A 14523-nucleotide genomic window follows, 5' to 3' on the forward strand; every position below is an offset into this window, starting at 1 on the left:
GTGCAGTATATTGTACAGTTTTCCCAAGAAGTCGAGATGCATGAAGCTCATGATTTTTCGAGACAGCTATAAGTTACAGAGACAGCTTGTACTACTAAAAATAGGGAAGGAATGAGAGATGAGTAACACATGACCTAAGTTTTGACTGCTTTCGGCTATATCAAGAGTCCGAAATCCCACAACTGAGATGTTTGATGACGAGAACGACATGAGCGATCACGGATTTTCAGATGACTCTTCATATCCATGTCTTCCTAATCGTGACTTATATGCTAGGGAAAGCATTTTTGTTAATAACCAACATATAGCACGAAAGAAGCTCGACTCTCTACTGACACCAATTTCTTCCGATCCATGAAACTCACTCAGGCCGCACTCCCTCAAATGCGAGCACAAGAGCGGCACGATGGTCAAACTTTCTTGTGGTGCCGGCGTTCATCCTCGACCGACAATGGGGTTGGGTATTTACGGTGCATCAAAATGTGCGCTCGGAGGGTGTTTGATTCAGGAAGTAGCTTTTTTCAATATCCGAATCCTGGTCGTTCAACCTGGGGCTTTTAGTACCAACATGTTGGGGGGAATCGCGTTGACCGAGAAAGAAATGAAAGAAGAGTATCGCAGCACCGTGATGGGGCCATTCATTGACATTCAAAGGTGGTTCAGAGGAGGGACAGTTTAAAGCCCCACATAATGTCGTTAAGGGATCTTAAGCTGCATTTGAGGTGGCTACTGGGACAGGACGAGGGGAAGGAAAGGAAGAACATCTGAAATTGCTGCTTACTCCCGATGTTGCGCAGTGAGCATTGGATCAAAATGCGAGGATCCAGGCTGGCTATGATGCTTTTCGGGATGTGTAGGAGAGTAATCCACACGATGGTGGTGTATTGAAGTGATTCAATTTGCTCAGTAGACTTTCAAGAGGTATCTCCTTATCCCATGACTTTTGAGATATTCTCGCACGGAGAAGACTTAGCACAGACCATACTGTAAAATTTGGCACATAATATAATATTGGTCCAGAGCTTGCGGGATTGTATAAGAAGAGAAAGTAGATTTTCCAGATAAAAGAGCATGCAAATCAGCCTCTGACTCTAACACTACTTCATCCTTCAAATCTTAGTTCTCACTTGGGACTTAACCCATTTTTATTGTCTCACAAACTTTGGATCAATATGAAGTTACATTCTGATGTTTACGGTAACGCTCAGGGATGCTATTCTTTGAATTGCATAATCTTCTTCCCAAGACTGCCCAAAAATTCGCAAATTCTTGTTTATCTTCTTGCCAGTACCAGCGCCTCCCCCTTCTCCACATCAGCCTCCCAAACCCACCTGCACCTGTCCCTATATTTGATCGCCAGCATCTTGCCATTCTTATCCAAGTTGTCAGGTAATGACTTAATCATTTTGTGCTTTACACCAAAGATATTGTCCAATGACTTGAGCCCTTTCTTGATTTCTTCCTCATGAATGTCTGGGAAGATATCTCTGTCATCCAGAGCGATATGCACAAGAGCACCAGTTCTGTCAACGTTTGGCGGTACAGACATGGTAACTTTTGTTAGTCTGCTGAACCCGGAGAGATAATGCGGGAAAAGCCAATGGAATGAATGCCACAAGGCCTCACCGCTTGGGTGGCATTCGAGAATTACAGACGCGACATCCTTGGCTGTTGCGCAATTCTTTTCGAGGTCGGTAAGGCAAAAAGCGGAAGGATTGGGATAGTCCAGCTGTCCTGAGATCCAATCCATTTGGTTGACAATCCAAATATCTTCCCTAATCATGTTATTAGTCGTTTTCATCAATTGAGTGTACAACATACGTGACCGTCAATTTGACAGTTTTGATGGTGGCCAAAACCTTTGGATCCAAATGGTCGAACGACCAATTGTTTGTCTTGTTTAGGACGAAGGTATAGTTCTTGTTATGGAATGCGCTGAGGGCTTCATCGTAAAGCATACCGAATTGACGAAAGCCTCTGAGGAATTCCGGTGTCGTGCCATCGAACTCGTCTGGCAGCGCGAGATCAAAGATCATCCTCCTCAACTCGACCGGGACCTTCATCAAAGTACATCCTTGAATATTTGCGCTCACACGATGGCGAAATTTTCTGGTGTGTGTATTGTTGACTCGAGAGCCGCGGAGCCCATAGTTGCGTCGAGGCGCGCTCGAGAGCGTGCTTGAATTCAATGACATTGTCGTTGAGAGATTGTCATTGAGAGGTTGTACAACCTGGGTCTTGATGGATTGCTCCTTGGAATGAAGTATTGCAGAAGGGGTGGCTTTCGGAGTTGTCTGTTGAAAGTGATAGCAGCCATCCAAGAAGAGATTTGCGAAAGGGAATGTTTACAAGCAGCGAGGCTAGTTTTTTTTGTCGAGCACTAGGATTAGCGTGAAGGCTACCGAGAAGTGAAGGTGAAAGTGACAGTCAAAAGGACCCCAAAATACTGTTGTCATTTGGCAATTCGCTTGCTGTTTGTACAGTGTACCTTCGACGCCCGATCCTCGTAACTTTGCCACTCAGGTGGCACCCAATCAGACCAACTCCAAACCATCATCACGTACTTTTGGTAAGTCTGTTTGATCCTTAAATCTTGGGCTATAGAGCTAGACAAAGAATCACGGTATAAGAAAGCACGGTCAGAACAGATGATCAAGTCGGAAATTGACATTTATATACTAAGGTGTTTGATCCGACTTTTGCGAGATTGACATTTACTAAAGACAAAGGGAAAACTTCGTGTATGAGCTGGAGAAGCAATTAAGTACTGAAGGGGTCTCGTAACATGCATGGTTAAAAGAGTAGTAGGAGAGCAAAGGACATGGCATATAGTGAATCCTTGATCATATGCTAGTTTTTGCCACTCGATTACTTTACTTTAACTTGCAGAAGAGAAAACCCATAACGCTCTAAAGCACTCAATAGCTGACGGACTTCGAATCTTAGAACAAATTCTATTCATGTATTCTCTTGAAATTGAAGTAGCATGCCTCTAGATTTCCGGCAAGCTAATATATCATTAGGAGTACACTGTATTGGATATGCTAAATACCATGAAGCACGTTCGAACTATTCTCTTTGGAGGAAGGTGGTGAGAAAGTCGGAAGTCAGCATGACTTTAAAGCGGCGCGATATTATCCCGAGATTTTCACCTCCACCGTCAAAGATACCTATCTTTCTCTTTGCGCAGCGGAACTTGCCCACAAGTTATTATTCCTTCTTTCCACGACCGTACTTAATCTTACACCAAATAACAATTCAGCTTTTCTTGAACGAGAAATGGCGACAGTGACTGAGGCTCTGGTCTGTCTAGCAATTCTTACCCCACTTTTCCGGAGGGAGTTCTTACGCAGCAAAGAATATCAGTGATCCAGAATCGCATGGCATTGATCCCATGCCTATCGAGCAATCCAACACTTCCACCCCTCGGAATGATTCTATTCCTAAGATGGACACCGAAGTGGAACAAATGATCATCGCAGCCACGGTGACTGGACCTAGCCGGTTCCGCTCATTCGCCATAATGTCTGGGCTTTGTGTAAGCCAAATCTTCCCTCTCCCGATATTTCAACTGACATCAGAAGTCCGCAATGTTCGTCTCAGCATTGAATCAAACCACCGTTGCCACAGCCATCCCCTCGATCTGCCGTGGACTGAATTCCGCTTCTGGCTACGAATGGATCAGTGCTGCCTACTTGTTGTCAAACAGCATAACTGGTCCTATCTGGTCCAAGCTCTCAGATATTTGGGGACGAAAAGCCATCTTACTTACTGCTGTTACCTTGTATTTTGTGTTTTCTATCATTTGTGCGACAAGTCAGAGCATGCAGATGTTGATCGTTGGTCGAGCACTTCAGGGCGTTGCTGGAGGTGGCCTAATCCAAATTGTTTATGCTACAATTTCAGACATCTTCAGTATGCGGAGCAGGACGTTTTATCTTGGCATGTTGCAAGTAGTTTGGGCGACAGCTGGTGGTATTGGACCTATTGCTGGTGGTACTCTTGCGCAGTATGTTTCTTGGCGGTGGATCTTCTGGATCAATCTTCCTATCACGGGCGTTTCCTTTCTCATTCTTCTGGTGTTTCTGGATGTGCATAATCCAAAGACCAAGTTACTTCCAGGACTAAAAGCTGTGGACTGGTATGGATGTTTGTCGATGCTGAGTTTCATGGTCATGCTATCTCTCGGATTGAATTTTGGAGGAACGACATTTTCTTGGAACTCTCCTGCAGTCATTTGTCTTGTTGTTGCTGGTATTGTTATGTTTCCTCTCTTTCTGGTCTCTGAGAAGAAGGCTCCCCACCCGTTAGTTCCTCTTCGTGTGTTCCGGATACCATCGAATATCGCGGCTCTGCTAATCGGGTTCATGCATGACTGGGTAAGCTCTCAAGCACAGCTGTCAGACATCTTTGCTAACATTTGTGATTTCCCTTGCAGGCAGTCTTCTCAACAGAGTTCTACCTGCCTCTGTACTTTCAATCCGTCAAGAATGCCTCACCTATGAAGTCTGGTATCTTCCTCATACCTATCACATTTACCCAAGCTCTCGTCGGAATCATGACTGGTATCATCGTGTACAAAACAGGTCGTTACGTTGATGTCCTCCGAGTAGGTGTAACCCTCCTCGCAATCGGCAACGGTCTCTATATCAACCTCGATGCCACATCTCCGCTTGGAAAAATCCTCACATTTGAAGTCATAGCAGCAATTGGGGCTGGCTTGTTATTCCAGCCGCCTCTCATATCTCTCCAAGCTCACGTCCATCCGAAAGAAACTGCAGCTGCGACAGCTACATTAGGACTCGTTAGAAATCTTGCAACCTCGTTATCAATTGTGGTTGGTGGCGTGGTTTTTTCAAATCGAATGAATAAGCAAAGCCATTCTTTGCTCGAAAGCGGATTGTCTAAGAATCTGACGGACATTTTCTCGGGTTCCTCTGCTGCGGCGCATGTTACGCTCGTGAGCACGATCTCAGACGCGAAGCTGCAATTTGCTGTCAAGAATGCGTTTGCGGAATCTTTGAGGGGTGTGTGGATCGTGAGTGCTTGCATGACGATTTGTGCGGTTGTTGCTTGTGGATTTATACGAAAGATGGTATTGAGTTCGGAGCATGTGGAATTTAGGACGGGGTTGGAAAAAGTGCCATCAGGAGATGTACAGCTCTAAGATAAGATCTTATTTCCAAGCAGGATCTGGTGATTTTTGGATCCTGACATAACGTCCCTCCCTACGTGCCGAGAAACCCACCGTGCCGAGAAAATTGACGGGTACTTTGACTTTGAATATCTCAAATTATATACACACATCGAAATTTCACATATGATTACCTGAGCCGTACACCGTGGCCACTCATAAACACTGTGCACCTCTCTCACCAGAAAATTACGTTCGCGTCGTCGCCCCTGCGCTTGATTTGCAGGCGGCTTCCTTTCACGATGTAAGAGAGTTCTTTCACTGTGAGTCTATTATTGAGCTCTTATTACTTTTAATACTTATGAAAGGGTCTCATTCGATCTTCAAAGCCTTATTACCAAGTTAGAAATGGTCCTCAGCTTTATGGCTGCTGTCGACAGGCGGGACAGTACCTCGAACCGGAGCGACTAACGATATTTGGTTAGGGTAAAACGAACCCGCGCTCTCCCCGCATTTCATCACGGACGCAATTGAAGAATAAATTTCAGCCTAAGATTTAAGGCTACATAATTCGAACATAGCAGAAGTTGAAGCTTGGACATTAAGTTGCTGATTGTACTTTTCTGTCATTCACTGTGCAATTCCTTAAGCTCCTCCCTCAGCGACATGACACACCATGCTCAATCGAGAGTGGCATCGAATATCCTACATCCTATCCCCTATGACTTCCCGAGTTTCTGCGGTAAGCCCGTGCGATTGGCAGGTCTTGCACGCTTCTGGTATTGTACGACAATGTTATTGTCGCGAGGCTGGCGCCTAGCTGAGAGCGCCAGCCTCAACCCAACATGAAGGCTTCACCCTTCGCATCTATGCCAACTCGACAACCCAACTACTACCGAGAACTCTCCTCCTTACGATCATCGAACCTAGTCGAATATGCGTCTGCTACAGTACAACAACGATGGCGATTTCAACTTGATCGAGTTCAATGAGAGCCATATACCTGAGTATGCTATACTCTCGCACACATGGGAACAGGATAATAGCAAGGAAGTCACATATGCGGAAGTGATAAGCGGGACTGGCCAGAACAAGGATGGTTTTAAGAAGATTAGGTTCTGTGGAGAACAAGCTAGACAAGATGGTCTATCATACTTTTGGGTGGATACTTGCTGTATTAACAAGCAAAACAAGGCTGAGCTTTGGCACTCCATCAACTCTATGTTCCGTTGGTATCGCAATACAAGTCGATGTTATGTCTATTTGTCGGATGTTTCGACAAGGAAGCGAAAAGTAAGTGATCAGCCGTCAGAGCATACTTGGGACTTGAGCTTTCGGGAGAGTAGATGGTTTACTCGAGGCTGGACACTCCAAGAGCTCCTTGCCCTAGCTTCGGTGGAATTTTTCTCCTTCGAGGGAAAGCGACTTAGTGACAAGAGCTCTCTCCAAAAGCAAATCTGCAAAGCAACAAACATTTCCCCCTCTACGCTCCAAGCAAAATCGTTATCTTAGTTTCACATCGATGAGCGAATGCAGTGGATTGTGTATCGAGAAACGGGTAAAGAGGAGGATAAAGCGTACTCATTGCTAGGCATCTTCGGTGTCTCTATGGTCCCCGCCTATGGTGAAGGAGTCGCGAAAGCATTCGATCGGCTATGGAATAGATTTCGCGAAACACAGAAATGTATGCAAGACTTACGGCCTACCGATCCCCGTCTAGATAAGCAACGTATTGAGGCCACCAAAGGAGGCTTACTACAGGAGGCTTACCGATGGGTGATAGAAACCTCCGACTTTCAACAATGGCGTACCAATCAACACTATCGGTTACTGTGGATCAAGGGCGACCCTGGAAAGGGCAAGACAATGTTGCTTTGTGGTATTACCGATGAACTACAGAATTCGTTGGCTAAGTCTGCACTTCTATCGTACTTCTTTTGCCAGGCCACAGATTCCCGGATCAACCGTGCCATAGCTGTACTACGAGGTCTGATTTATCTACTAGTCGACTAGCAACCATCTCTCGTCTCGCATGTGCAAGCGAGTTACGATGGAGCTGGCAAGGCGCTCTTTGAAGATGCGAATGCCTGGGTTGCTTTAACCAAGGTTTTCTCTAGCATTCTACACGATCCGAATCTAGTTGCGACTTATTTGATTGTCGATGCCCTCGATGAATGCGTAGTCGACTTGCCAAATTTATTGTGTTTTATCGCGCAGACTTCGTCTGTGTCCTCTTGTGTCAAATGGGTAGTCTCTAGCCGCAACTGGCCAGAAATTGAGAAGACGCTCGACACCGTAATGCAGAAGCAAAGGTTATGTCTTGAGCTAAATGCAGATTCCGTTTCCACTGTAGTTGCGACTTTCATTCAAACTAAAGTTCACGATCTAAGAGAGAAGAACAAATATACGAGCGAGACACGAGATATTATCCAGCAACATCTTTCGCTAAACGCACATGGTACTTTTCTCTGGGTGGCGTTAGTCTGCCAGGAGCTGTCGAATCTTTTAGGGTGGAAAGCCATCCAGAAGTTGAAAGCCTTGCCGCCTAGACTCGATGCACTCTACTAGCGGATACTAGATCAAATCAAGGCATTAGAGGATTCTAAGCTGTGTATGAATGTTCTGGCTGTCGTATCGACTGTGTATCGGCCCATCACAATTAACGAGCTAGTGACTTTGGTGAAGATGCCTAATGGAGTTAATGGCCAATATAAAGCTCTAGCAAAGATTATAGGTTACTACAGATCTTTTCTCGCAATCCGAGAGCGTACGATTTTTTTCGTACACTAGTCAGCAAAGGACTTTTTGATTGGAAAGACACCTCAAGAACCGCTTCTCCGTAGAGCACAAGACGTGCATAACACTATCTTCTCTCGATCACTGCAAGTCATGTCTATAACACTACGGCGTGATATCTATAATCTAAGTGCTCCCGGGATCTCTATCGACCAAGTAGAGCCGCCTGATCCTGATCCTCTTGCTGCTATAAGGTACTCTTGTCTTTACTGGGTCGATTATTTACTCGGAAGTCGAATTATAAAAGATTCAACTAAGAACCTCGAGGCTAGTAGCTCGGTCTACAGATTCCTCCACCAGTACTTCTTGTATTGGCTTAAGGCGCTAAGCCTATTGAAAAGCGTGTCAGAAGGCGTAGTTATGATTCGGAAGCTCGAGAATCTTTAGGTACGTCTTTTGTATAATCTCATCGTTTTCGGATTATCCTAATATAAACAAGTTTGATAAAAGTCCTGATTTACGTGCGTTTATACAAGATGCAACGCGGTTTGCCATATCCACCCGATCAGTTATTGAACAGGCGCCTCTTCAAGTATATTGTTCGACTCTTGTGTTTGCTCCAGAGAAGAGTATTATTCGAGAAACGTTCGAGACATATGTTCCGCATTGGATCCTGAGAAAGCCTAGGGTAGAAGCACATTGGAGTGCGACGCTTCAAACACTCGAGGGCCATTCTGACGGGGTCTGGTCAGTGGCCTTCTCTCCCGACGGCAAGCAGGTCGTGTCGGGGTCTCACGACCAGACAGTGCGGCTCTGGGACGCTACGACAGGCGCCTTGCAACAGACACTCGAGGGCCATTCTGACGGGGTCATGTCAGTGGCCTTCTCTCCCGACGGCAAGCAGGTCGTGTCGGGGTCTGTCGACGAGACAGTGCGGCTCTGGGACGCTACGACAGGCGCCTTGCAACAGACGCTCGAGGGCCATTCTAGCGAGGTCAGGTCAGTGGCCTTCTCTCCCGACGGCAAGCAGGTCGTGTCGGGGTCTGGCGACAAGACAGTGCGGCTCTGGGACGCTACGACAGGCGCCTTGCAACAGACGCTCGAGGGCCATTCTAACGAGGTCAGGTCAGTGGCCTTCTCTCCCGACGGCAAGCAGGTCGTGTCGGGGTCTCGCGACAAGACAGTGCGGCTCTGGGACGCTACGACAGGCGCCTTGCAACAGACGCTCGAGGGCCATTCTGACGAGGTCATATCAGTGGCCTTCTCTCCCGACGGCAAGCAGGTCGTGTCGGGGTCTCGCGACAAGACAGTGCGGCTCTGGGACGCTACGACAGGCGCCTTGCAACAGACGCTCGAGGGCCATTCTAGCTGGGTCAGGTCAGTGGCCTTCTCTCCCGACGGCAAACACATTCCGACTTTACATGTATCTGGTGAATGGCTAGTAGAAGGTACTGCTAGGTATCTCTGGCTACCTACTAATTATCGACCTACTTGTGAAGCTGTATGGGGCAGGATTGTGGTTTTAGGGCATTCGTCAGGGAGATTATCATTTCTTCAGATTCAAGAAGGGCTACACCTACTGATATGAAAAGTGGGATGGTACTTCTTAATGGATAGTATAGAAAGCTCTTAATATAATCTTTTTCTTCTTTTATCTCTATTCCATAGAGGGTCCTAGGGGAATTCAAGACTTTATAGTAATTTGATAATTATCAGTCGCTTCTAGAATCTTCTAGAACGAGCTGACATGGTTATGTAAGTTAACTTTCTACTTCGTAAGTTACTGTACTTCGTAAGTTACTGTACTTCGTAAGTTACTGTACTTCGTACCAAAGCTTAGCAGGAAATGCGGGGTCAATTCCTGCTAGACGAGAATGGTTAGTTCTATCGATCAGAAGTACCGAACCGCATGGCGGCCCTGCAACTGTTTGCGCACCACTGCAGTCATAAAGCTTATAGGGGTCTCGGATGAAAAACTATAGATCTGAAAGCCTAGGTAGAACTTTTAAGATATGCAAGGGATAACAAGAGCTCGCCAGTAAAGCTGTGGTAGAGGTCTCGTACTGAAGCCTAAATGGAGGCTTCTTATAGATCAGACGAAAAGGCGACGATGCGAATATGAAATTTTCTTCCGATGGTCTCAAATTGCTAATAAATAGCTATATAATACCTCTGATCCTTTTTTTTTATGGAGTCATAAGTTGGTGTGGAGCTGAGAATACTTAAATTCAAAGTATCTCTCATTTTTCTCGGCACGTAGGGTTTCTCGGCACGCAGGGAGGGACGTTACTCTGAATAGATGGGACATTAAAGAGCAAAAGAGAAAGCCAAGAGTGGTGTTAAGTCATTTGGTAGAATGAAGATCGAACCGGAAGGGTCCAACCTTGGTCTTATTAATGCTTCCCTGTCATTATTGCTAGCATCTGCTATAAAGTCCTACACTTGCGGAGTCATTTTTCCGGGGATGATATAAAGACGAAATATGCTAGTCACGATCCTTTACCTCAGCGCCCTACAACTTCTCGCTACCTTGTCAAACTTCCTCTCAAAGTCCGACCTCCTCTCGAAGTCCAAAACATGCTCTGTAGTCTCTCTCTCTCATTCCATCCTTCATCACCAAACTCTGTGGACATCTTTCGCGCCAAATTCACAGCTCACTCCACTGATATGTACCTAGGTATCTACATCAAGCTTGTCCTTCCGCCAACCTCTCTCGCCCCCTCTCCACTTTTCATCTCCCCATTCCTCCCAACTACGAACTCACGGTAGATTGCTTCCAGTCGGCTCCGCTCCTGTGCACTGATACTAGCACGAGTACTCTTCAAGCTGCTTTCCACATGCTTCCACTCAATCGTGACTTCCTGTTGCTCCTTCTCTTCTTTCACTCCCTTGTTCTCATCTCCATTTTGACCTCTCTGAGCAAGTTTTGCTCGCTTCTTGGCAGCTTTGATTTCTGCTAACTTCAAACTGATCGCTGCTCGTTCAGCAAGAAGCTTGGACTTGTTGTTCCCAGACTTTGCTCGTGCTTCGACTTCTAGACGATTCTCATCCTCGCCGTAGCGAAACTGGATGAAGTTTCTCGTTCCAGATGAAGAAGTAGTGCCATTTGTGCGTTTGGCACCGCCAATCTCGGCATCATGGTCACCAAGGACGTCGTGAATTGCTTCAAGATGGGCATTATAAACAAGAGCTTGGAGATCGGCGCCAGAATATCCTTCTGTTCTGTCCGCGATTTCATCTAGATTCTCGAGTACTTCGTCGCTGAGTTTCAATTTCTTCCCCAGCGCACTGAGAATGTCAACCCTGTCCTCTCTATCTGGGAGATCACAAATCAAAGACTTGTCGAGACGTCCAGGACGAAGAAGGGCGGGATCAATAAGGTCTGGTCGTGATGTCGCTGCGAGAACATAGACGCCGGACAACCCCTCAGCACCATCCATTTGTGTGAGAAGCTGGTTCACTACGCGATCCGTGACACCTGTAGAGTCATGACCACGCTTAGGTGCTATGGAATCGAATTCGTCGAAGAACAGAACGCATGGTCTTGCGGCTTCGGCTCGCTCGAACAAGTCTCTGACGGACTTCTCGGAGGCTCCGATATACTTGTTCAGGATCTCAGGACCTTTGACAGAAATGAAATTCAGACCACATTCTCCGGCTACTGCAGAGGCGAGCAATGTTTTTCCGCATCCAGGATAGCCATAGAGTAGCAGACCTGAACGAAGACGTAGCGGGCATTGAGCAAATATAGGTGCGTAAGTCGTAGGATATTGGAGAGTTTCTAGAAGAATTTTCCGAGTAGCGTGCAGACCTCCGATGGAGGCAAATGTGGTTGTGCTGGTTTGTAGAGTTACATTACGCAAAGAGGCAGGCGTGAAACCTTTCAGTGCACTGGTAAAATCTTCACGGCTGAGTTGAACAATGCCGGAGTCTTGTCCTTTGGGCGACTCTGATACAGAGCGTATTAGAGCTTCACTCCTTGCTCGAGCTACCAACAGGACAAGATCTCCAGGCATATACCCGTCAGTCTCACCAGCCAAATCTAGAAAATCGAGATCAGGTGAAACGATGAAACCATCGGTTTTGTTGGCTGATGCAAGGGGACTTGTAGCGCTTGAACTGTCCATCCATGCCCCTTCTTCCTCTCCAGCGCTCCCGTCTGCGGTCGTGGGTCGGCTACTGGTCGGGCTCCTGAGGTCACCATGGTCGTGTTCGGCGACGTTCTCCTTCACAACCATCTCCATGGCTCTTCTCCGGCCTTCTTTGTTGGGTGCCTTGAGACTGACTATCTCACGAACAACATGACCGCCCACAATGACATTGTGCAACGACTCTTTGGCTTGCGCAGTTGCGAGTAAGACGACGCCACTGTCTCGACTACAGTATTGTCGAACTATAGCAGAGACACCCTCGCTGATCTGCCGACTACGTCCATTCTCACTGCCCACTTCGAGTTCTGTCTCAACTGGACAGAGCTTATCCAAATCATCCAATATCACTAGAGATTTGCCACCAAGTCTTGCACCCCATGAAGCGGACATGAAGACTCGACTAAACGTCTCTTTGATGGTTGAAACGCGAGTCTCGTCTGTGATTAACTTCCGGCAAGAAAAATAGGTGGTGTGGAAGAGTGTCTGTGACCGTAGACGATGAGCAAGAAGGTGCGTAACTGACGTTTTACCAGAGCCCAGCGCACCAGTAAGTAAGACGGATGATAAGTGCGAGAGATGCGATTGCAATTGGTCGATGAGACTGTCGATGCCGACAAGACTGGGGGCCTCGATTGGTATTGGATCGCCAACAGCATTGGTCTTTGACATCGATGACGGTCGAGAGACTGCAGTTTGAACCTCAATTGTGAACTTTCTCTCAGAGCCTAAAAACCAATTGCAGGTCGGCTTGCCAGGCTCCACGGGTGTAGAATCAAATTTGATGATTCCGCCATCCCAGCCAGCAGTTTGCTCACTACTCCTGGGCAGTCCTAGAACAAGACCATCGGTGATAGGTCCATCGAGGACTCCTTCGCTAGAGCTCTGCTTTCCATACATTTTTGCAATGCGTTTGCCAGCTTCTTCTCTTTCAGACTTGGACTCTCCACCAAATTTGAGACCCTCTTTAGCCTTTCCAGTGCTAAGCGCGAAAGGGTAGACCTTGATAATTTGAGAGTTAGCTTTGGAGGTAGGCTGAGAAGCAGAATCCTTTGAGGTCGGTGGAGCAGCTTTTGACATTTGTTGCGGAGCTGGTTCCAGCTTAACTACACCCCCAACAATTCCTTCACATGTCATTGCAGCACAAAGCGCTGATGATAATGCGATGTGGTGGCTATCGGGTGGGTCATCCCACGCTACTAGTCTTGCGACAACTTTGGGAGCAATTTTGCCAGCTTCTCCTAAACTTTCAACCTCCTGTTGTTGTTTCTGTGGATCCACCGGAGCCTGTAAACTGGCAGGTTTGACGACTGCAACAGAGACCCAGTTTACTCCTTTTAAAGATTTCGATAGCAAAATATCTCGGTCTACCCAGACTTTTAGACCTTGATCCTTTGCATCTCTATTGTCTTCAAACCATTCCCCGCAAAGGCTTCGATCGAGACCTCTGAAAAACATAGCTGGACGAGAGTCTTCTCTACCACTCCTTCGTCGGACCGTACTAGCACCACTTCTTCCTCCAGCACTCTTCCTTGAAGACACGCTACGATTCTCTCCTGATGCCCGTGACGGTTTGGTTCTTGTTTTAGGAGCCACGATGACTTCGGCATCTTGAGCGATCTTAGCAAAAGGGGATGTGGCGGGTGGTTCAGGAACAAGAGACGTAATAACAATATTCGCAGTCGAAGTTGGTGAGAGATGTATTGTTATTGGATGAGGTGCTGGTTTGGGCCCGCTGGAAGGCGTATAGTTCGGGTTGGGCAAAGCTCGAATCTGATTCATCAAGTTGAGTTCTAGAAACGTGGCATGCAATTCAATGATCTCCCAATCTTCGGCTGTCAAAGGTTCAATATTGATTGTATGTGCCAATGGGAAATCTGTATGTATGCTTGCTGTAACTTTCTGGCCGTCTGAAAGACCAAGTGTCCGCGCAAATGTCGCATCAATCTCCACCAAAGGAACTTCTTGCTCTCGGCCAGATGTATTCCCTCTGACACCACTTATGCCATCTCTACCAACTACAGGTGCAAGCTTTCGTTTGCTCTGCATCCCCGTCCACCCCACGTAAACGGATCTCGTCGTTGGCGCATTGCCGGTTGTATTTGTGCTCGAAGGAGGGAGTCGATGACTGAGTTCTATAACAACATTCTGTGCTACCTGGAAGATGTTTAGTATGCATTGTGACTTGACAAAGCTTATACGTACGGTATTGGCGTTCACAAGCAATGAGGATAGAGATGGTGGGAGATTGACGAGGCAGTTCTTGAGATGAATAAGAGATAATTCCGCCGATGTCACTTGACTACCCCTTCTCCTTGAGTCTGGTGCCATTGCTGGGCCAATATTGTATTTGTAAAAAGATAGTGCAGTTGGAAGAGAAATACTCTGCAGCAGCTCTTCCAGTCAACCTCAGTCTGGCCGAGGTCCGACGACGCTGTGGCTGTGCAGCTCATCTTCAGCCACAACACGAAAAGTCGCGTGGATTTCAATTTCGCGTCACAGCGC

The 14523-nt window shown here is 46.8% G+C and overlaps 4 protein-coding genes across 4 annotated transcripts; 2 read left to right on the plus strand and 2 right to left on the minus strand.

The window, feature by feature from the left end:
* Positions 1–1273: 1273 nt before the first annotated feature.
* Positions 1274–2557, minus strand: LY89DRAFT_763151 (uncharacterized protein; the record flags this gene model as incomplete). Its single annotated transcript, XM_018221588.1, has 3 exons — positions 1274–1775; positions 1822–2294; positions 2489–2557. 3 exons carry the CDS (start codon positions 2555–2557, stop codon positions 1274–1276), a joined length of 1044 nt encoding a protein of 347 aa, XP_018077032.1.
* Positions 2558–3394: 837 nt separating this feature from the next.
* LY89DRAFT_664475 (putative MFS transporter) lies at positions 3395–5619 on the plus strand (the record flags this gene model as incomplete). The annotated part of the gene is made up of 4 exons (XM_018212774.1): positions 3395–3538; positions 3585–4379; positions 4439–5038; positions 5503–5619. The coding sequence occupies 4 exons, from the start codon at positions 3395–3397 to the stop codon at positions 5617–5619; spliced, it is 1656 nt and encodes a 551-aa protein (XP_018077033.1).
* Positions 5620–5761: 142 nt separating this feature from the next.
* On the plus strand, positions 5762–9458 carry LY89DRAFT_704310 (WD40 repeat-like protein; the record flags this gene model as incomplete). The annotated part of the gene is made up of 7 exons (XM_018217370.1): positions 5762–6529; positions 6647–7121; positions 7176–7615; positions 7703–7915; positions 7952–8284; positions 8370–9179; positions 9219–9458. Exons 1-7 carry the CDS (start codon positions 6071–6073, stop codon positions 9456–9458), a joined length of 2970 nt encoding a protein of 989 aa, XP_018077034.1. The 5' UTR covers positions 5762–6070.
* Positions 9459–10257: 799 nt separating this feature from the next.
* On the minus strand, positions 10258–14396 carry LY89DRAFT_777736 (putative peroxisome biosynthesis protein PAS1). Its single transcript, XM_018222160.1, has 2 exons — positions 14224–14396; positions 10258–14175 (listed from the first exon to the last, which is right to left on the minus strand). The coding sequence occupies exons 1-2, from the start codon at positions 14347–14349 to the stop codon at positions 10552–10554; spliced, it is 3750 nt and encodes a 1249-aa protein (XP_018077035.1). The 5' UTR covers positions 14350–14396; the 3' UTR covers positions 10258–10551.
* Between the last annotated feature and the right edge of the window lie 127 nt (positions 14397–14523).

The sequence above is a fragment of the Mollisia scopiformis genome (genome assembly GCF_001500285.1).
Source record: "Mollisia scopiformis unplaced genomic scaffold LY89scaffold_3, whole genome shotgun sequence".
Lineage (NCBI taxonomy): Eukaryota > Fungi > Ascomycota > Leotiomycetes > Helotiales > Mollisiaceae > Mollisia > Mollisia scopiformis.

Coding starts and splice junctions, on each gene's coding strand:
- LY89DRAFT_777736 (XM_018222160.1), bottom strand. CDS start 14,349: ATGGCACCAGACTCAAGGAGAAGGGGTAGTCAAGTGACATCGGCGGAA. Junction 14,176..14,223: donor TGCTTGTGAACGCCAATACC/GTACGTATAAGC, acceptor AACATCTTCCAG/GTAGCACAGAATGTTGTTAT.